The sequence below is a fragment of the Amyelois transitella genome, chromosome 6 (assembly GCF_032362555.1).
Source record: "Amyelois transitella isolate CPQ chromosome 6, ilAmyTran1.1, whole genome shotgun sequence".
NCBI classification, from domain to species: Eukaryota; Metazoa; Arthropoda; class Insecta; order Lepidoptera; family Pyralidae; genus Amyelois; species Amyelois transitella.
In genome coordinates, this window is record NC_083509.1 from 9,666,382 (window position 1) to 9,687,632 (window position 21,251).

General features: G+C 39.3%; 3 protein-coding genes across 3 annotated transcripts; 1 reads left to right on the forward strand and 2 right to left on the reverse strand.

Annotated features, from left to right (window-relative positions):
• Nucleotides 1-218: 218 nt before the first annotated feature.
• On the reverse strand, nt 219-16,111 carry LOC106131107 (exportin-5). Its single transcript, XM_060944802.1, has 22 exons — nt 15,956-16,111; nt 15,751-15,812; nt 15,405-15,562; nt 15,065-15,224; nt 14,188-14,406; nt 12,219-12,389; nt 11,455-11,619; nt 10,678-10,806; nt 9,934-10,176; nt 9,365-9,495; nt 8,686-8,827; nt 7,930-8,113; nt 7,462-7,625; nt 6,725-6,892; nt 5,969-6,177; nt 5,115-5,412; nt 3,527-3,755; nt 3,053-3,201; nt 2,240-2,407; nt 1,352-1,555; nt 843-1,016; nt 219-431 (listed from the first exon to the last, which is right to left on the reverse strand). The coding sequence occupies exons 3-22, from the start codon at nt 15,542-15,544 to the stop codon at nt 279-281; spliced, it is 3,600 nt and encodes a 1,199-aa protein (XP_060800785.1). The 5' UTR covers nt 15,545-15,562; nt 15,751-15,812; nt 15,956-16,111; the 3' UTR covers nt 219-278.
• A 548-nt stretch (nt 16,112-16,659) lies between these two features.
• LOC106131108 (POC1 centriolar protein homolog A) lies at nt 16,660-20,576 on the forward strand. The gene is made up of 6 exons (XM_060944815.1): nt 16,660-16,951; nt 17,036-17,254; nt 17,325-17,650; nt 17,775-17,859; nt 18,541-18,660; nt 19,370-20,576. The coding sequence occupies exons 1-6, from the start codon at nt 16,817-16,819 to the stop codon at nt 20,048-20,050; spliced, it is 1,566 nt and encodes a 521-aa protein (XP_060800798.1). The 5' UTR covers nt 16,660-16,816; the 3' UTR covers nt 20,051-20,576.
• LOC106131175 (copper transport protein ATOX1) lies at nt 20,218-21,117 on the reverse strand. Its single transcript, XM_013330177.2, has 2 exons — nt 20,939-21,117; nt 20,218-20,598 (listed from the first exon to the last, which is right to left on the reverse strand). The coding sequence occupies exons 1-2, from the start codon at nt 20,942-20,944 to the stop codon at nt 20,389-20,391; spliced, it is 216 nt and encodes a 71-aa protein (XP_013185631.1). The 5' UTR covers nt 20,945-21,117; the 3' UTR covers nt 20,218-20,388.
• Nucleotides 21,118-21,251: the final 134 nt, after the last annotated feature.

The following is a 21,251-nucleotide window of genomic DNA, read 5'->3' on the forward strand; positions in this document are numbered from 1 at the left end:
TTGGCCCGTGACGAATCTGTGACGTGTATTTACAAAAATTGCGCCATATCTCCAGATAATACAGCAATCTTTCCACTTATCCCTGTATATTCTCTTCAGCACTAAACACATAATTTGCCCTTTAGAAGTTGATTTATAGTATCAGTGTTGGACAGACTTTTCACCGGGACATCCCCAATAAATGGCAGCATGTATTTGGTAAACAATAAAAGCGAGTCTGGCGTTAACATAATTTAATATTCACAGGCGAGTACATATAGTATTGCGGGTAGATATGGCTACGTGGCGCCGTGGGCGAACAAGCCCTCGAGCCCGGCGCCCTCGGGCGCGTCCACGGCGCTGCGCGGCTTCTCCTTGGCGGGCGGCATCGCCGGCAAGTTCAGGATGAACACTTCTTTCCTGAACAGCTGGCCTACGTTCCGACCGATCAGCTGGAATATTTCAATAAAGAATAGTTTCAAATTAGATACGTTTTAGAAACAAAATTGAGTGAATAGATTGCCGTATCCGGCCAGTGTCGCTGTGATGTGAATGACGAATCAAATGATGACTTTAAATGATGATCTGTTTTGATTATGAGATAGATGCTGTATGATGACCCTTTGGGAATAGCCAAAAGAGCGCATCCCAAGGAAAAAGTTTAGGTTTAAACAATCCAATAACACAAGCAAAATTTTAATTCGAATCGCTAACCAGGCATAACGATCAGCCTGTTATACCTTTGGTTTTGGTCGAGCACGAAATAAAGCCCTCGCTACAATACGGACTTAACAATTGTTTTGGATAACTAGTAGGTATAAATCAAAGGTCACTGAACTTACAGAGTATAATACAACACATACCTTAGCGGTGATCTTCTTGAAGAGATCTCGCTTGCTCTTGTCAATCTTGCTGGGCTTGCCGGCCTGCGCGCACAGCTTGTCGTCGAGCCGCTGCAGGTCGTGCTCGTCCACGTCGGGAATCTCGCGGAGCAAGTTGGCCACGCCAGGGAATCGCGGCCGGAGGATCTCATAAGCCTAGCAAATAAACAGGAATGCTTTAAAACTTGCTGTAAAGTTAGTAGGTAAGCAGGAATAGTGCCTAACTTTTTGGAAACGACGCGTAACGATTGTATGTTAAAAGCAAATGAGTGCATAAATGGTTGAGTGGTCTGTATCCTGTTCCAAAGTGTAGTCGTTTAAATTTTACCGAGGTCAATTAGTAATGATTATTTTCCGATAGTTAAGTTTGATATCTAATTTATAATAAGGGACCCGTCATAGGACATGATCCAATCTGAGTGAGGTTCTCGTGCAAGGTTGTGGAGGTTATAGTATAAAGGAGTCATCATTTGAAGGGTAAGGTGCGCTACCTGCAGGGCGAGCGCGAGCAGCGCGGCCTGGTTGGCGTCGTGCTGGCCGTGCGTGCGCAGCGCCGCCAGCGCGGCCGCCAGCGCGCCGCCCGCCTCGCCCGCGCCCACGCGACCGGCCGCCAGCGCGCCGCGCAGCAGCGGCAGCGCCAGCGCGCACGCGCGCAGCGACGAGATCGAGTCGTTCCACACCAGCGCGCGGAGAACCTGCGACACGTATAACATTATCTTTCAAATAACCTGTGGGATTACTGCGACATTTATTCGATCAAATGCGTCGAGCAAGCAAACGCTAAACGGTATGGAATTAATGCCATCGCATTACCACTAGGTAGCGCTGATTAAATCACATACAAATTCGTGTTTACTTACTCGTCGTTTAAACGATCAAATGAGTCGAACAAATAAACGTTAATATCAAACAATATGTACACGTTAATGTGTCTTTTCCCACGTCTATATAAGACAGATAAACTCTTATATTTACACACACCACCGCTATGGTACGACATTTCTCACTCCGCTTTGTCTGTCCTTCGACATCCCTACTTTTAAGCCTGTGGTCTCATATCTTTTTTTAGCTACGTAATGGAGCGATTTTGGTGACGGTGGCGGTATAGTCAGTCATTTATTTAAAAGACAATCTAAAAGATTCCACAAAACAACGCACCAGCATGTGCAGCTCTTTCTTTCTTCATACATACATAAAATCACGCCTCTTTCCTGGAGGGGTAGGCAGAGACTACCTCTTTCCACTTGCCACGACCTCTTTATACTTCCTTCGCTTCATCCACATTAAATTTTTTTTCTTGATGTTGTTCGCAATGTCATTGATGTGAAAGCTATCACGGATACGGGAGTTTGCCACGGCAAGTAGGTTACAATACTGACCGTGTGCAATATGGCGGGCCCAGCAACGGGATTCTGTAGCAAGGCAGCCCCCAACTCGGACACAGTATCGGGCTGCCTCACGTTAGGCGGTAGTGGATCTTCTTCCATGCCGGCCTCGTTCGTGTTAGCGAGGCTCTCCGCTATCAACGGGGAGTCCACTAGCGAGATCTGTGCGACAAATATATACTTGTTAGTGAAACATTTGACATTATTTTCCCCAAGGTCGCGTTTCCCCTAGGTCCGGGACCTATAACAAGATTATAACAGAATTAAAACTGTAAGTCACGACACGAGTCTTTGTTTCTTTTTATAATGTGCGCAGATTAACCTGCACTAGCACCTAGGTCAACTGAAAATCAGCTCTATAGCAATATATTCGATGAGCTATGACCTTTTTGTATTGCTGCATCTCACATCCTTATTAATTTGTATTTCATATGTACATTGCAAATTGTGTGTAGCAAATCAAATAAATGAATTATCTATCTAATATTCTTAAATTCTTTTATAAGATCATTCCATGTGTGTTAAATGAAGTAAAAGAAACTAAATAATCTGGATGTTAAAATAAGTATAGTTGGTAAGTTACACTGTTACATGGTCAAGTCTGAAACATCGCTCCAACTACAAAACTATTACCGTTAAGTTAGTTTCAAACGGAAGTGAGGTTATTAATGTGAAAATGTATTTCTTTTAAGCCATTAAATCTTAAGAATTTGACAATTGCTTTATACAATGTTGAGAAGATAGTATAACATTTTATCTAACAATAGACACCAGGGTTCAGACCGAAATTCAGACAACAAGAATCACCTTCAAAACCTCCAAGTATTCCCTGGTGAGATGCCTCACCATGATGTCCTCCAACACTTCCTGTGACTCACTGCCGCCTTCCTCTTCCAGCTTCCCTGACTCATACAGTGATGTGATGTAATCCCAGCGCTGAGATAAATGCATTAGCACTGAAACAAATATATTTTATTATTCTATTTTCTAATTTAAGACAATATTAATGACTTACTTAGTGTCTGAGTTGTAAATCTGATGACATATGAAATGACAAAACAAAATGATAATATTTCAGCTGTAGTCTGTAACGTTTAAGTATCACATGAATTCGACGTTTGTGTGCAAAGACTCATAATTAATTTTGCTTAGAAAACTATTTTGTAACAGGTGAAAAGGGTTGGAATTGTGACTTCGGATCACATTATACATTAAATCAAAACTTGTCTTAGTCAAATTGAAGTATCCATCGGTATCTCGACATTTTACTATCATACTCACTGCACGGCGCGACGTGTTCGTGCAGTGGCAGTGCCACGTCCGCCCTGTGCGCGGGCGGACAGTGCCCCAGCAGCGGTTTGAGCGCGTTGCGCAGTATCGGGCGCAGCCAGTGGTCGGGCAGCGCGGGCAGGCCGTGCAGCAGCGAGCCGACGAGGTACTTGGCGAGGCCCGGCGCCGAGTACAGCTCGCGCCCGAGGTTGGCGGCCGCCGCGCCCACCAGGTGGCACACCTGTAGCCACGACAGATTATATATTATGTAGATCCTACTATGTAATATTATAAATGCGATAGTTTGTGCCGTGTGGACCTGTAGCAACGACAAATTATATGTTGATCCTACTTATATTATAACTAAATGCGAAAGTTTGTGCCGTGTGGACCTGTAGCAACGACAAATTATATGTAGATCCTACTTATATTATAAATGCGAAAGTTTGTGCCGTGTGGACCTGTAGCAACGACAAATTATATATTATGTAGATCCTACTATGTAATATTATAAATGCGATAGTTTGTGCCGTGTGGACCTGTAGCAACGACAAATTATATATTATGTAGATCCTACTATGTAATATTATAAATGCGAAAGTTTGTGCCGTGTGGACCTGTAGCAACGACAAATTATATATTATGTAGATCCTACTATGTAATATTATAAATGCGAAAGTTTGTGCCGTGTGGACCTGTAGCCACGACAGATTATATATTATGTAGATCCTACTTATATTATAAATGCGATAGTTTGTGCCGTGTGGACCTGTAGCCACGACAGATTATATATTATGTAGATCCTACTTATATTATAAATGCGAAAGTTTGCGCCGTGTGGTTCCCGGCACCAATGCAAAAAAGAATAGGACCACTCCATCCCATTACCATGGATGTCGTAAAAGGCGACTAAGGAATTGGTTCACAATCTTGGGATTCTTTTTTAGGCGATGGGCTAGCAACCTGTCACTATTTGAATCTCAATTCTATCATGAAGCCAAATAGCTGAACGTGGCCATTCAGTCTTTTCAAGACTGTTGGCTCTGTCTATATCCCACAAGGGATATAGACGTGACCATATATGCGAAAGTTTGTGAGTACGTCAGGATGTCAGTATGGAAGTTTGTTACTCTTTCACGCAAAAACTACTGAGCCGATTACGATGAAATTAGGTTTGTAGGTAGCTGAATACCCAGAATAACATATAGGCTATTTTTTATCCCGGAGTTCCCGCGGGATGGATTCCACGCGGACGAAGTCACGGGCGACCTCTAGTTGAAAATAAAATTGTTTGTTGAGCGTACCACTCAGCTTTGTTGTGCGTAGCGCGACATCTTAGAAGAGCAACGATTAATTAAGGATTGAAATACCATTTTCTGTGTAGCGCACCACTCATCTTCGAAGAAAATATGCTGTAGGTACAGGCTAACTAAAAATCTGCTCGCATGCGGGTCAATCTAATATGACATACATTCATTATCACATAAAGTGCAATATACACGTTTTCATGAAGTTTGGACAGCCAAGACTATTTCAACGCTGTTTAAAAATATAAAAGGAACGATTGCTTGATAAAGATTATGTCATAAAATTTACTTACATTATCATGTAGCGTATGCAAGAAGTTTTGCATCCGATCCTGTGGCGTAGTCGCTACGGCCGAAATTTCCGGGTCTCTCGGGCCCAATAAGTTCTTTAGTTCTGCCATCGGCGGGGTCAAAGCTTTGGCGTGGCCGGGGTGTATAAGACCGGCTGCGGAGGGTAAGTGGAGGTCGTGGAGGGATCGACAGAGGGAAAGGGCATGTGGGAATAGGGGTAGGACGTGGGAGCCGCAAGGGTTCCGCCATATTGGATTCCCGGACGCTGTGACGCCGGCGCTGAAGCCGCCTCTTGACGCTCTGTGAATGGAATTGTCATTTGGAATATACTGAGATTAATAGATATATTAATGGATTAATAGATATATTAATGGGGAGCTCTAATTGCTGGGTCCAGAGATTAAAAATTTAAAAGAGTTTTCTAATATGGTTTAGGGGATGCACTAAGAAATTTCTCAATAACTGCAGATTAGTAGGATTTTTCGCCTTACGCGGTGTGAGCTGCTAGCGTACCTCAGTAAGCCGCCCATGCAGTATATATATACAGGGTTATTTTCAATTAACTAGAATCCTTTTAACAGGTGAATCTGTACATCAAACTGAGCAACTTTTAGTAAGGGACCAACCACGAAATCACGAATAAAAAAATTCGGTAGCTAATAGACCGTGCTAATAGAATGTTTTATTCTTTTTTAGTCGATGGGCTAGCAACCTGTCACTATTTTGAATCTCAATTCTATCATTACGCCAAATAACTTAATGTGGCCAATCAGTCTTTTCAATACCGTTGGCTCTGTCTACCCCGCAAGGGATATAGACGCGATTATATGTATGTATGTAGAAGAGAGACACTGACTTGTCGGGGTCGGAGGGCACCATGGCGCGCTTGACGACGCCCAGCGTGAGCGTGAGCGCGTGCAGCAGCGTGCGGCGCGAGTCGCCGGCCGCGTCGGGCGCGGGCGCGGGCGCGGGCGCGGCCGCCAGCCCCACCAGCTGCGCCAGCGCCGCCGCGCTGCCCACGTGCGGCGCCAGCGCGGCCCAGCGCGCGCCGCAGTCGCCCAGCACCTGGCGGCGGACATCGCAAGTTACAACAAGTGAGCCGATAACAATATTGTGATTCTGTTAGTGTCTTAGAATATACCCAAAAAAAAATTATCCAAACCGGATAAAAATAACGTAATAGTGAAACACAGAGGTCAAAAAAAAAATTCAAAAAATTCAAAATTTTTATTCATTACTATAGGATACTATATATCGCTTAATAATTGTCAAAACGTATGGTTTAACAACATTGGTTGACGTCAAATAAATTACTTAAAAACTAAGTTTACTGTCGCTTCCAAGGCGTCAGTGCAGAAGAAGCGGTAACAAACTGCACTGCAGAAGGTCAGATGGCATTTGAGGTACTTCGTGATCCGAATCGTTATTGCTTAACTTACTGAACCCTGGATAAAATTAAGTTCTGAATACCCATGATAGAGTCGCAAAGATATATGGAATAGTATCATCGATTTACTACCACTCATAAATAGCCAATTTAGTTAGCTGTAATCAACAAAGACGACCATATCAGCAACATTTCGAGCTGAGCGGATTGAAAACGAACACATACCTCAGCTACAAGCGCGCTCTGTCGCTCGTAGCAACAGAAGTGGTTGGACACGAGGAGCAGAGCTTCTTGTATCGTCACACTCTCCACTGCACTGAGGTCGGGGCGAGCTAACGCTGATCGACATAGTTCGTGTAGACGAGGGAATACGGGCAGCAGGAGAAGCGGGTACTGAAACAGAAGTATCATGGTTAACATGTCTGTTATCATTAACCAGTTAAGATCCAAAGCGATTAAGGTTTCCAAGTGGTAAAAAGCGTACCCAGGTGATGACTCTTTTGAGTAACAGTTACCAAACTATGACAAAGAAAAAAACAATATTTGGGCGACAAAGTGTAACCAATTTTATTCATAAAAATACGTTTACAGATTAGACATTACACACCGGAGATCAGGCGCTTACATTATGGTCGTCAAACTCATGTCCTCCTATGCCTCGTCTCTGGGACAAACATCCTTTTAGCCTATAAAAGTCCACTGCTGGACTAAGTAACTAATACCTCCCCAGAAATTTTCTAATAGTCACCACGCTGGGCACGCGGATTGGTGACCAGTGCCTATTGATTTTGGACCATATTGTCATATAAGCGTAGGAGACGCTGCTGCCCACTTCCCCCTTAATCGCATCTTGCGATACCCACGGGATGATATTATGGGTGGGTGCTATTCTACTCTGCCCGCACCACACGCTTGGACAAACCCAGCCCAATAAAACACAATAATAGAGTTAGAATAATCACCTTATAGCCCAGCTTGACCAGCAGCCCGGCGGCGTGGCGCCTGACGTTCTTGACCTGCCGCGAGCGCCTGTCGTGCGGCGCCCGGCCCTCGTACACTAACGCTGCGAAAATCTTGTCCAGAACTCGCGGAAGAAGATCAGCTCCGGCCACTCCTACTCCTGGACCTAAAGAATGAAAAGCTTGTTAGGAAAAAATAAGGTACACAAATTAATTTCGAAAATAACTCGAAACTTTGGCAATAGTACATGCTGGCACGCTGGCCGTGCCCCAATCACATTTCATGACTGTCCTTTGCATAAAAACAATTGATGACAAATGAATAATATTACATCGGACTCCTTTACAGAAAGGTGAGGATATAACAGAGATTGATGCCAGTTGAAAGGATAATAAAACTATCAAAAGCAGCAGCTGCAGCCCTTCCACCACGTTCGCACGGGCTCCGCTTGAAGCGCTTGAAGCACTCACCCGCCAGTTGGCTGTAGGCACAGCTGAGGAACACGAACAGCGCCGATATCAGAGACAGCAGCAGCGACAGTATGAGCGGCGCGGCCGGGCTGCACGACACACAGCGCTGCAGCAGCTGCAGCCCTTCCACTACGTTGGGACGAGGTTCCGCTTGTAGCAAACGAGACAGCACTACGTCCAACACCTGGGAACAAGTATATTAGTTTGTGTTTAAAATATGTTCTCGATTGAAGCAAAAGAGACGGTAATACGTCCAACACCTGGAAACTATCGTAACATTCTAATTATGTTCGGGCATCATCGGTGAGTAATACCGGGCGTGCGAGCAGGACGGAAGACCGGACCGACATTCTTCAGTACAACTCCAACCTAAACCTATTCATGATATTGTTTGTACGACCGTTTTATTGACGATGAAGTAAAAAGTCGGGGGAATTTGAGGCCTATACAGAGAGGGCAATTTCATTTTACTATTCTCATCCGAACCAAACAATCATTCGTCCTTTTCAAAATTTAATCTTAATGTATTACAATAAAGCATACAATCCTTGGATATAAAACTCTGCTCATTAATAAGCATTTTTCATGGTAAATTTTTTTAATGGCATATATAAGCGGACGTTTGTTTTTGCTCTCATCTTAAAATCAAGTATATAGTAGATCGAAGACTTTCCAAACAATTAATAGATTTGTCAGTAAATGTTCAGTTCAGTTAATGAACCATTTCAGTCTAGTTGGCAGTATGAGCATGCATACCTGCGAGAGAGCTTCCCACTCGACGTGCAGCGGGTGGGCGGCGTCCGCGTCGGGCGGGCACGCGGCCACCTTGTCCAGCGCCGCGCGCGTCCACTGCTCCACGAACGACCACGTCACCAGCGACGCGGCCGACATGCAATGTCTGAGATACACGCACATTTTTAATTCTTATTCAGATCGAGATTTGTATAACTTTGATTGTGTAATGGCTTATTATCGGAAATTAAAAAGGTGTTTCATAATGTATGACTCTACTATATATGTTTTTTTTATTCGCAATTTGCATTGTATTGTATTTTATTAGGGATGTACCACGGGAGAAGTCGTGGGTGGCAGGGTGCTAGTTAGTTACGGCCCTCTCAAACAGCCCACTCTGTTGCACTTCGCGCACGCCGACTATGAGGAGAGCAGGCTGCATTACAACAAGGTCATCTCACTCTTTATCTCATTGTGTTTGTTTGTTTGGAAATATGTTCAAAACTTTATTCAAGTAAATCAATCGCCATCACATGTGGCGACATTGGCTGATTGGAAATCCCATTTATTTCTAGACGCTAAAAGATGCGTTTAGCGGGATAAGAGCAACATCATTTAAAAAAAAGATTTAATGGTACATTTAGTCATAAAAATGGGTACACAATGACATTTTGACTAGAAAAAATAAGAAATTGATCCTCACCTAAAACTCTCCAATATTTCCGTGCGACATCTGCTGAAGAACACTGCAAACTCCTGTTCGCTGTCGTAGTCGATACAGGCGTACGCTACAGCATCATTCACGCCACTCACTCGCGACGACGGGTAAGTCACCTAAAAACATGTTTGCATTTGGTAAAAAATTAAACCCTAATAAGCACTAACCCAGAAGGGTTGGATTCCTCCATTGCCAGTACCTTATTGCTGGCGGTTTGTCTGCGACCGCACGGAAACAAAAACTTACTGGCTGGCTTACTTGTAGAGGGTAGAATAAACAATGATCATTCATAGAAAAACAAAGTTTGTCTCAGCCAATCACAGCGAAGCAAGCTATGCGTTCAGCCAATAACAGCGAGTATGTTAAAGCTGAGTTTCCCAAGATATTGCTATGTCGGCGGTCGAGCCCGAAATGAAAAGAGTTATAAATGTGGAGGAAATGAGAGATGTATGTATGTAAGGACCGTAGCAAGTGAAAATCCAGTTTCTTTTCTACCTTCCTTGCAGGCGTGATGGTATGTATGAGCCCTAAAACATCGCTCTTGCTACAATTACCTTGAGCAGTTTCGGAGCGGAAGCCTGCAGCCACCTGGGCACGATGGCCAGCAACTGCGGCAGTTTGGATATCTGCTCGTGCTTGAAGAACGCCAGCCACACGCTGTTTGTAGTGTGCACGATGCATAAAGATGGGTGCTGGCTCAAAAGGAGTAAGGTTTCGAGCAACACCGGCATCCAGGCTTCCACGTTGGTAGCGTTACTCCATAACGTGGTCAGTTGTTGGCCGAGACCGGCTAAAACCTAAAAAATAATTGAGACTATATATAAAGGTATACACATCGAGCATAAAATGAAGGTAGATTTTTAACCTTTCTGGTGATTCCTTGTGATGACGTTATTCTATTCCTTTATTTTGCCAACAATGGCAACTCAAAATTTGCTCCAAAGTTTTGACTGGCACAGAACGCCTTAAGGCATTACATTCGCATATTGTAAATTTTTTAGCACAATCAAGTTTAAATAAATATTGTACAGAAAATTCTCATACATATTTTGTTATTTTGGGCATCATTGAAGCCCTCAAGGATGAATAATTTTCCCCTTCTTTTCACATTTTCCATTAATTCTTTGCTCCTTATAGTCGCAGCGTGATGTTATATAGCCCAAAGCCTTCCTCGATAAATGGGATATTCAACGCAAGAATTTTTTTTCAATTCAAACCAGTAGTTCTTGAGATTAGCGCGTTCAAACAAACAAACTCTTCAGCTTTATAATATTAGTATAGAAGATAAAAAAACATACCTGCGACAACTTCTTTAGGAACAAATAATGATTCTCATCAACCATGCTGATGCTGGCGACAGCTGCACGGTGAATGCACCTGATCGCCTCTTCGCTAAATAATATCATAAGTGGTTTTCGCTCCTTAGTCTGAAATAATGAATTATATTAACATTATTATATTTACATACATATGGTCACGGCTATATCCCTTGCGGGGTAGACAGAGCCAACAGTCTTGAAAAGACTGAATGGCCACGTTCAGCTATTTGGCTTAATGATAGAATTGAGATTCAAATAGTGATAGGTTGCTAGCTCATCGCCTAAAAAAGAATCCCAAGTTTCTAAGCCTACAGAGCCAATAGTCTTAAAAAGACTGAATGGCCACGTTTAGCTATTTGGCTTAATGATAGAATTGAGATACAAATAGTGATAGGTTGCTAGCCCATCACCTTAAAAAGAATCCCAAGTTTGTAAGCCTATCACTTAGTCGCCTTTTACGACATCCATGGGAAAGAGATTATAGACATTGGAAGACTTGGAGCGAAATAAAACGCGAAGCTCAAGACCGAGCGGGATGGCGACGCACTGTGGATGCCCTCTGCCCCAGCAAGGGGACATAGGACCTTAAGTCAAGTAAGTCATGGGAAAGAGATGGAATGGTCCTATTCTTTTTTGTATTGGTGCCGGGAACCACACGGCAACATTATTTATGTTACAATAATTTCACATATTTCATATCAATAATTCAATTAGCAGCGGAGGGTACAAAATATAAAGATGGAAGAGAATGCTTACAGAGCCCTTCCTATTGACTATTTGCAAGAGACACTCCGCAGCTGAGAGCTGGAACGCGTCGTCTTGCAGCAGAAAACACAGGATCTCGAGCAGGCGACCATTGTTTGTTACCACGTGGTTGATGGACACCCACTCCACGAAGCCGGTCAATGTCAGCAGTACTACCTGCAGGATCACAATGTAAATACAGATTATAGAAGTAAGTTTTTGTTTATGTTATAACTTATTTAAACATCATTTAACCTAATAAGCATGCTGAAATTTTGGTATAAAATTTTTTTGTTGGTTTAAAACTCGTGGCATCGCCGTTTCCTATCAAAATTCGATTGCAATTTTAAACTTTAATGCCAAATGCTAATTAACGTTGGAGAACCACATATTATGATGAACAAACATACATACATATAATCACGTCTATATCCCTTGCGGGGTAGACAAAGCCAACAGTCTTGTGAAGACTGATAGGCCACGTTCAGATATTTGGCATTACGATAGAATTGAAATTCAAATAGTGACAGGTTGCTAGCCCATCGCCTAAAAGAAGAATCCTAAGTATATAAGCCTACCCCTTAGTCGCCTTTTCCGACATCCATGGGCAAGAGATGGAGTGGTCCTATTCTTTTTTCTATTGGTGCCGGGAACCACTCGGCAAGATGATTATTATGATGAAACATACCATTTTATAAATCTCACTCAATAAAGTTTCAATTACCAAATTTTATTCTATTGATTTAATGAAAAAAAAAAAAAAGAATTTCACTCACTTGTACAACCCGTCCATTGCTGGCCGCCGCCGCGTAGTCCCCGGCCGCGGTCTTCTCCCTAAACTCCTGAACGTGGAGTTCAATGAGACGCATGAAAAACGCGAAGATTTCAGACATGTTGCTAGTGAGCGCTTGGTAGATGTCCTTCCTTCGCTGGTTCTGCTCTAACGTCTGTGAAAGACACAATAATTTAAAATACATTCATATATATAATATATATATATAACCGTTTTATATTAACCCGTAAGGGATTAAAATGTTATATATATATATATACATATATATATATCCCTTACGGTTTAGACAGAGCCAAGTCTTAAAAAGACTAAAAGGTCATGTTCAGCTCCGTAAATACATACATATGGTCACGTCTATATCCCTTGCGGGGTAGACAGAGCCAACAGTCTTTAAAAGACTGAATGGCCACGTTCAGCTATTTGGCTTAATGATAGAATTGAGATTCAAATAGTGACAGGTTGCTAGCCCATCGCCTAAAAAAGAATCCCAAGTTTGTAAGCCTATTCCTTAGTCGCCTTTTACGACATCCATGGGAAAGAGATGGAGTGGTCCTATTCTTTTTTTGTATTGGTGCCGGGAACTACACGGCACAAAATCTTTATTCATTATTATAGGATAATATCATATTGCTTAATAATTGTCAAATCTTTTGGTTTCACAACATTGGTTGATGGTTGGTGATAGATTGAGTTACAAATAGTGACAGGTTGTTGATCACAGGTTGTTGACCATCTTCACAGGTTGTAATGGTCAACAGTCCAACAGTAAAGTGTGTCAATCTCAATACATTATTCAGAAATTCTGTACAACCATCTTAATAACACACTGACACAGATGTTTGCTGTTCTACTTTTCATATTTATTGAATGAGCACATTTTAGAATATCTATAAAATACATAAAGAAAACATGTTTTACAAGCTTTTGCCTGCTAACTCATCGGCATGGTTTCTTTATTGCAACAGAAAGAAGGTTCTGTATTGTTGGTTATTGTTTGGTGCCAAGATCAACAACCAACACACCAACATCAGAATTGGTTCAATGGTTTAATAAAAACGTAACATACATAGACAGAGTTACTATTGCATTTATAATATAAAGAAGGTTTATAATATAAAGGAATATTCTAATTTCATCCTGGCTGGTTGCATTTTCACCACTCCGGAAGAGCCAGGTCGCGGCGCCCCTTTTGATCCTGGACTGGGCAATCCAGGTTTTTACCTTTGCAGGGGAACCTAAACCATATTGGATCAGGCTAAAAGCTGGAATAGATGAACATGCCTATTGCCTTAGTTGCCTTTAACAACATCTTTTATGTACTCTCAAGTGCTAGGTACCAAGGGGCAATAATTTTAATTATGTTAAATCACGTCTATATCCCCCTATGGGGCAGACAGAGCGAACAGTAATCAAAAGACTGAAGGCCACATTAAAAAGTACAGATTCAATTTGTAAATCTTTACATGATGAAAAGATCATAGTTTTATCATATGTTTACCAATTCAGTTATGCGAATATTTCAAGGTCAAATTAATAGAAAAGCGTGAATGACGAATTTACAGCATCTCCTTATCAATGCACTTGCAACTCAATATGTTGAGTTGAGACTACTAGATTTTAATTGTATAAATAATTAGTGAATCAAGTTATTAAGATTCTGTTAACTATTGAGTTTATTGAAAAACTGTCGTTATCTAACAGAAAATTGTAGTTTTTCAATTTCCTTTCAATTTCAAAAGCCTTTATTGCTGACTTACAGATTTACACAACAATACAATTACACATATACAACTGTTTTAATAAAAACACATCAGCCTCCATCAGCATGTCCTTTAGACACAAAGACCTCCTCCAGATCTCTCCACTTTTTCTGGTCCCTTGTGAGCCTCACCCAAAAGGCACCTGTGTTGAAAATTGTAATTATGGCATATTAAAACTATTTCTGATCATACCTGTAGAGTAGCAACATCCTCAACCAATCGCAAGAATACATGCAACACAATCTGTGTGTGAGGGTGTCCCCTGGCACAAGCATCACTTAATTCCCCAAGCAATGTCGGCCACTGCTGGGGCCATTCCCGCTTTATCATCTCCACGATGACGCGCGCCAGAGCATCGTTCAGGTGCCCAATCTCCCAGCCACCCAAGTATAAAAGCTTCATAGCATTTTCCTAGAACAAAATCGAAATCCAAAATAAAATCAATAAGGCAAATATGTGAGCATGCTAGTATATTTAATAAATACATATATATAATATATATAAATAATAAAATATAACATCTATACTGCAGCATAATATTTATACTACAGAAAGCCCACAGCTTAACAGGTGTAAAACGAAAAGACCTTTCTTAGTGGACGTCTTCTAGTTACAATCTACCTTCCTAACAAATTTCATCTTTATTGCCTTATGTTATTTTGTGATCAGAGAGTTTTTCAAAAACCAGATCATGAACAATGTAAATATGATATATTTATAAATATAATTAGATGAGAAATAGATTTAGATGAATAATTTATTATTTTTAATAACTGATAAAAGAAAAATATTTGACAATTCTATTTTCATATTAACATTGTTCTGGTTCTGGTGTATATTTAGCTAGGAACATGATTTCACTGACATTTGCATGAAAACGAAAATCTTTCTATTAAAATGATAGGTGCCAGAAATAATTGGATGAAGAGCAGAATATCGTAGCACAGGTAAAGATAGAAAAATACAAATTTTATAAAGCAACCCATTCCTATTTTATTCAAAATATTAAAATACAATTAGGTTTAATTTGGCAATGAACACTGATAAATTAGTTTATTGTTTTTTATACCTTGATAAATATTTTTTCTGCTTGTGTAATCTGAGGCCATTTGTACTTGACTGTGTTCTCCATGAGCTGCAGGCCAAAATGTTTTACAACAGCAGAGTACTGGTTGCCGCTAGCTAGGAGCAGGCCTGCTTGAGCACACCATGGTGAGTTTTCTTTGAAGCTGAAAGTACCATTGACTGTCAAAATACTTATGGGTGTTAAATTTCAGAATGATATTAAGATTTTGGTCATATTATGTGTTTTCAACAATTTTAAAAATGTTGGTAAAGCTACTCTTTTAAAAGTAAAGTTGTTGAAAATAAAAATGAAAGTCAGAAAATCAAAAAGCATTATTGAATACCTTTCACATGCTATGTAGGCCTGGTTGCGGGCATCCTGTGACACATTAGGGTTCAGAGTGAGCTCCACAGCACGGCTCAAGTCATCAGCTATCAGTGCCACCTCCCCTGCTCCCTCGCCACACACACCTCCAATGTTCATGACAGTTCTTGGAAACTTCTAATTATTAAAAAAATAACATATTATAAGACATTGATACACATCACAGCTAAATTAGTTCCCAGACAAACATAGTTCTCAAACTTATAATACAAAGTGGAGACATATTGTTAATTTGTAATTGGCACAAAATATTATGCAAACATGTGAAGAACAAAGGCAAAATATTGAGAGAATTTTATACTTACCAATAATCCACGAGAAAAAATCCCCCATAGATTAATGTCTATTATTCAGAATAGGAATGACACTGAAATAAATAATTTTTATTTTTAATATTTAATTACTATTATTATGTACTCAAAAAGGTAGAAGAATTTTTTATTGACATATAGACACCCGGTAACAAGAGCATGCATTTAAATTAATTACACCAACAAGGAGTCCACTTACACACTTCAAACATTGCAATTTTTAAAAAACATTAACCAATTTCTTGAATATTAAATCCTGGTTTATCGTATTTGTCTTAAAACAAAAGTTAAACATTCAAAACATGAAAATTACACCTCGTGCCAAAGTCGTGCGAAGAAAAATCTGACTCGAATCTAAGTATAAGTAGGTACGGTAGGGCTTTTAATAAAATGTCACTCTGTCAATTTGACACACGTTTGACAGCATCAGTACTATGTATCAAGTAGAAATTATTTCATATCTGAGGTGTGCACGCAGCTTGAAACATGTGGTTCCTATGCAGTGGGCTTGGCAACGAAGCAATATTAGAGAAAAGCATTTCTTACCAACTACGTTCAAAAATGCGAAGGATTTTTCTAAATGAGACATTAAAAACGCATTCCATCAAATTGAACTTAGCAAAGACTGCAGATATATAACAACATTTTTTTGCAAAAGAGGATTGTTTAGATATAAGCGCCTCATATTTGGCATATTGTGCGCTCCTGAAAAATAATAAAAATGTGTAACACGAACGAGATGCATAATGCATTGCTTTTTTCTCTTTCTATCTCATGGATATCGTATAACACTTTCATTTGCCTTTTTTGTGAGACGTCACTCGACATTACTGCTGCTGTATTTAAATATCTTTGCCGCAATAGTTGGTAAACATTTTTTTTTAAGTTAAGTTCTCTCTGTCAATGATTTAGTTTGTGTTGTCAAATGTCAATTTCTTTGAATTTTGTTTGAATTGTTTAAAAATTTGAATTCCAGATACTGTTTATCGAAAATCATTAATTAAGTTATTAAAGTTAAAGTAGGCACAGAGAAAAAACCCTTCTACCAATAAATTAAATAATGGACGATAAAAGTACACTCTTGGAGCCTTCCTTAGAAAAGCAGCTCAAAGGCCATCGGAATGGAATCACGGCATTGTTTTATAGTCCTAACGAACAACAAATTGCTTCTAGTTCTTTGGATAATACTGTTTTAGTAAGCATTTATTTACCGCCTGTAAATATGACATACATTCTTATGGTTAAGTTAGAATATAAGCTAATCATTTTTTTGTTATAGTTATGGGATCCTCGAGGTACAATGAGAAGCTATAGATTTCAAGGTCACGAAGAAGCCGTCATGGACGTAACATTCTCCCCATCTGGAAAATATATGGCAACTGCTTCTAGGGATAAAACTGTTAGGGTTTGGGTTCCTACAGTCACTGGAAGCACAGGCATGTTCAAAGCTCATTCACAGACTGTGCGATCTGTCCAGTTTAGTCCTGATGGATCTAAAGTATGTTTTGTTTTATTTGAAATTGTAACATTATGGCACACAAACTTTATGGTCCCATTGAAAATTGCAGATAATCACAGCATCAGATGATAAAATTGTGAAAATGTGGTCTAGTAGCAACCACAAGTTTATATCTTCATTTGTTGGACACACCAACTGGGTGAGGAGTGCCCGCATGTCCAGTGATGGGTCAGTGATAGCATCCTGTTCTGATGATAAGACTGCCAAGCTGTGGAATCCAAACTCAGGAGAATGTATCCATACATACAAAGAACAGAAAGGTCATGGTTTGTGCTTAGCGTGGCACCCCTCTGGTTGCTATATAGCTGTTGGCACATCTAATGGAAATGTCAAGCTCTATGACACTAGAACACACACTTTAGTACAGTATTACAGGTAATGGTATTGTTGCTTTAACTTCATTTTATATTAAAATTAAATACCGACCTATGTACTGTTAACATATCTATTTAGGTACATACTATATCAGTTGATGTAAATGGCTTTGTTTTAATTCCAGTATTCATAATGATGCAGTGACACAAGTGGCTTTTCATCCCAGTGGCAGTTATGTATTGACTGCAAGCAGAGATGGCAAAATGAAGGTTTTTAAATAACTATTTACAGTAATAGATGATTTTATCTTAATAATTTTGCCTCATGAGGCAGACAGCTGATAATTAACTAAACATTATACTATTTTACTATATCTAATTCACATCCTTTCATACATACATATAATCATGACAATATTCCTAGTGGGGTTAAATATAGACAGAGCCAGCAGGCTTGAACAGACTGAAAAGCCATATTCAACCTTATGGCTTAATGCCAGAATTGAGATTCAAAGTGACAGGTTGCTAGCCCACTGCCTACAAGAAGAATCCCAAGTTTAAAAGACATACATACATACATACATATGATCACGTCTATATCCCTTGCGGGGTAGACAGAGCCAACAGTCTTGAAAAGACTGAATGGCCACGTTCAGCTATTTGGCTTAATGATAGAACCGAGATTCAAATAGTGACAGGTTGCTAGCCCATCGCCTAAAAGAGGAATCCTAAGTTTATAAGCCTATCCCTTAGTCGCCTTTTACGACATCCATGGGAAAGAGATGGAGTGGTCCTATTCTTTTTTGTAATAGTGCCGGGAACCACACGGCACGTTTAAAAGACATCCATGGGAAGATATGGAGTGGTTCTATTCTAAATCATCCTTTTCATGTAGAATACTGATAGCTTTAAACACATTTCCGCATATCCAAAAGAACTTTTTTTAAACAGATATTGGACCTACTTGAAGGGCATCCACTATTCACGCTAAGTGGACACAGTGGTGCTGTAAATGCAGTCACCTTTTCACCCAGTGGTGATGCTTTTGCATCAGCCGGTGATGATAAACTGGTAAGTAGTCATATTATTTATATGAAACAACAAAGAAGTAAATGGTTAAAGAAAATGCAACAAACTTGAGAGCAAATTCTGTGAAGGATGCAAATTTTGAAAGACATTTTTAATATAAGTGCTCACTCTTAACAACAGACACCAGCAAAAGTAAAAAGTCAATATCTATATACTTTGCAGTTTTTTTGCACTGTCTTCCCTGTAAGTGATATTAAAGAAAAATTATGTATTGACTCAAATATAAAATATATTTTTTCAGGTATTTTTGTGGAAAACCAATTTTACAGAGCTCAGTGATATTAAAGAGAATGTTCCACATAATCCTTCCATGCCCAGATCTACTTCTCAAACTTCCAAGGCCACATCCACCTCCAAGGGGCGACACCAGGTGGTCAAAAAAAGATAGTGTTGTTAGCTAACAATGTAATTTAGATGTAGTTTTAATTGGTTTTTGTAATTATAATTAGATGTAAGTATAGTATTTAAAAAGTAAATTTGACATACATACATTATATTAATTATACAACTACAGATTTTTGCTTTTTCTCCCATTCAGGAATGGTCATTGACACAGGTTGCAACAAAATATTCAATAGCTTTCCAAAAGCTTGAATTCAGAGAAAGTTGTAATATGAACCTGATGCTCAAACGTTCTTCTTCATATTAGGGTATTTATTAAAAGAATTAATGCTATTAATTATCAAATCAGGATGTAAGAGCCTGGTATCTGTGCTATCACAGCTCCAAATATCCAGTAACTACATTTGTCTACTTGGATGACATAGCTGATACTGGGAGTTTTCAAGAACCAGCAGCCAATAGTACTGTCATCAGTCACAAGTCTGATGAACAGATTGGCTTTAATAAGTCCTCACCAAGGGTTGATTTGTCATCTGTTTCTGAACATGAGTCTGGACAAAGCTCCTACAGTGTGGGTCATATCAGTCACATCCCTCGCCCCCCGCCCAGTCGAACCACATACACCATACCCTCGATCATAGATAAATCTATTGGCACTGACACAGTCATACAGAAAGAAGAGGAAGATTTATTTGGAATGATAAAGTTGAAAGAAAATGATGTGTGTTACACAAGTGGTACCATTGAATGGGTGGGTAAAAAAAGAAGTTTTCCTATAAACAGTGGATTTAAATTACTTGGTGACAGTAGACTGGGCAATGAGCCACTTTTAAAAAAACACAAGAGTATGAATAAGACTTTCACATGTGGGGTAAGCAGTAAGGTCAAGGAATGTGATTGTGCTGATATTCTGCCCACTGTTAATGCTATTGTTGATCATTTGAATGCCTTGCATGAAGCAGTGGACCTTGTGGACTTGAGAATCAATACACTTGAGGATGCACTGAGCAAAGATAAAACAATTGATTAAAATTATGATGACTCAGTGACTTCTCTGTGTTATTTTATTATAATGAATAAAAGATTTATTTTAAAAATATTAAAATTTATTAATCATAAAAATATTGTTACATACAAGTCATTTTTTACATGCTGAAGTTTTTTCAAAAACTCAAGACATTCAAATTGTAGGTCATAATAAGCAGTAGCAAAGTATCTTCCTTAAAAATTATTGATTAAAAAAATGACTTCACAAAATTATACAAATTTCTAAAACAAGTATATAAATGTAAATTTTGTTTGTGAATAACTTATGTAAATATTGTTACTTATCATCACATTTATATTTTATATACAATTCAACCTTAATTATTGTGTGCCCACATAAGTTGTTTTCTTGCCTGTTTTTTTGATAACTTCTAAAAGCTGGTCACTGCTGAGAGACGATGTTACGACCACCTTTTGTTCAGGTAAACTAATCGCGACATTGTCCACTCCTTGGCCTTTTAATCTGTTGAGAACTCTTTCTACTGCCCCGCTGCAACCCTCGCAAGTCATTTCTACGTTGAAAACATGAGTCTGAAAAGTTAAATATTAATTGGTTGCCGATCTGTATAATATAGTTTTATGTTGAACACAGGTATTTTGTGATGACATTGTTGGTTATTTCTACCCCGTTAAGGATATGAACGTGATCATATGTATGTGTGTACAATAAGAGCTTTCGACAGTGTAAAACAAATCCAGAGTGTAATTATACCAATTCATTAATTATGATCAGTTGAAAAATAATGTAAGTATAATCTTAAACTGAACAGGACTTCATAGTCTGTGAAATTTTAAGCCACGTAGGATCAAAAAGAACATCGAACAATAGGTAGTGTAAATATAATCTATACTAAGATATAACCATACTTACAGACATGACGACTTTATTTATTTTTATTCGAATATAATGATGCCGAAACCAACATATAAGTAATACTATTTCTAATTGTGTAGTTTTCTTTGTCAATCTTATCAAGTTTAATCAAATCAAATATGAGATCAAATTGAAATTGTGAAGATACGCTTTGGCAGTATCTAGATACCTCATGCATGACATTGACATGTACTGGGGTCATTAAACTTTTGACATTAAAAATTATAGGGTTGCCAATACCAATAAGTTTTTTAAATATTAGCAAGAGAATTTAATTATTAAGAAGATCATATTCAGATGTAGATCTATA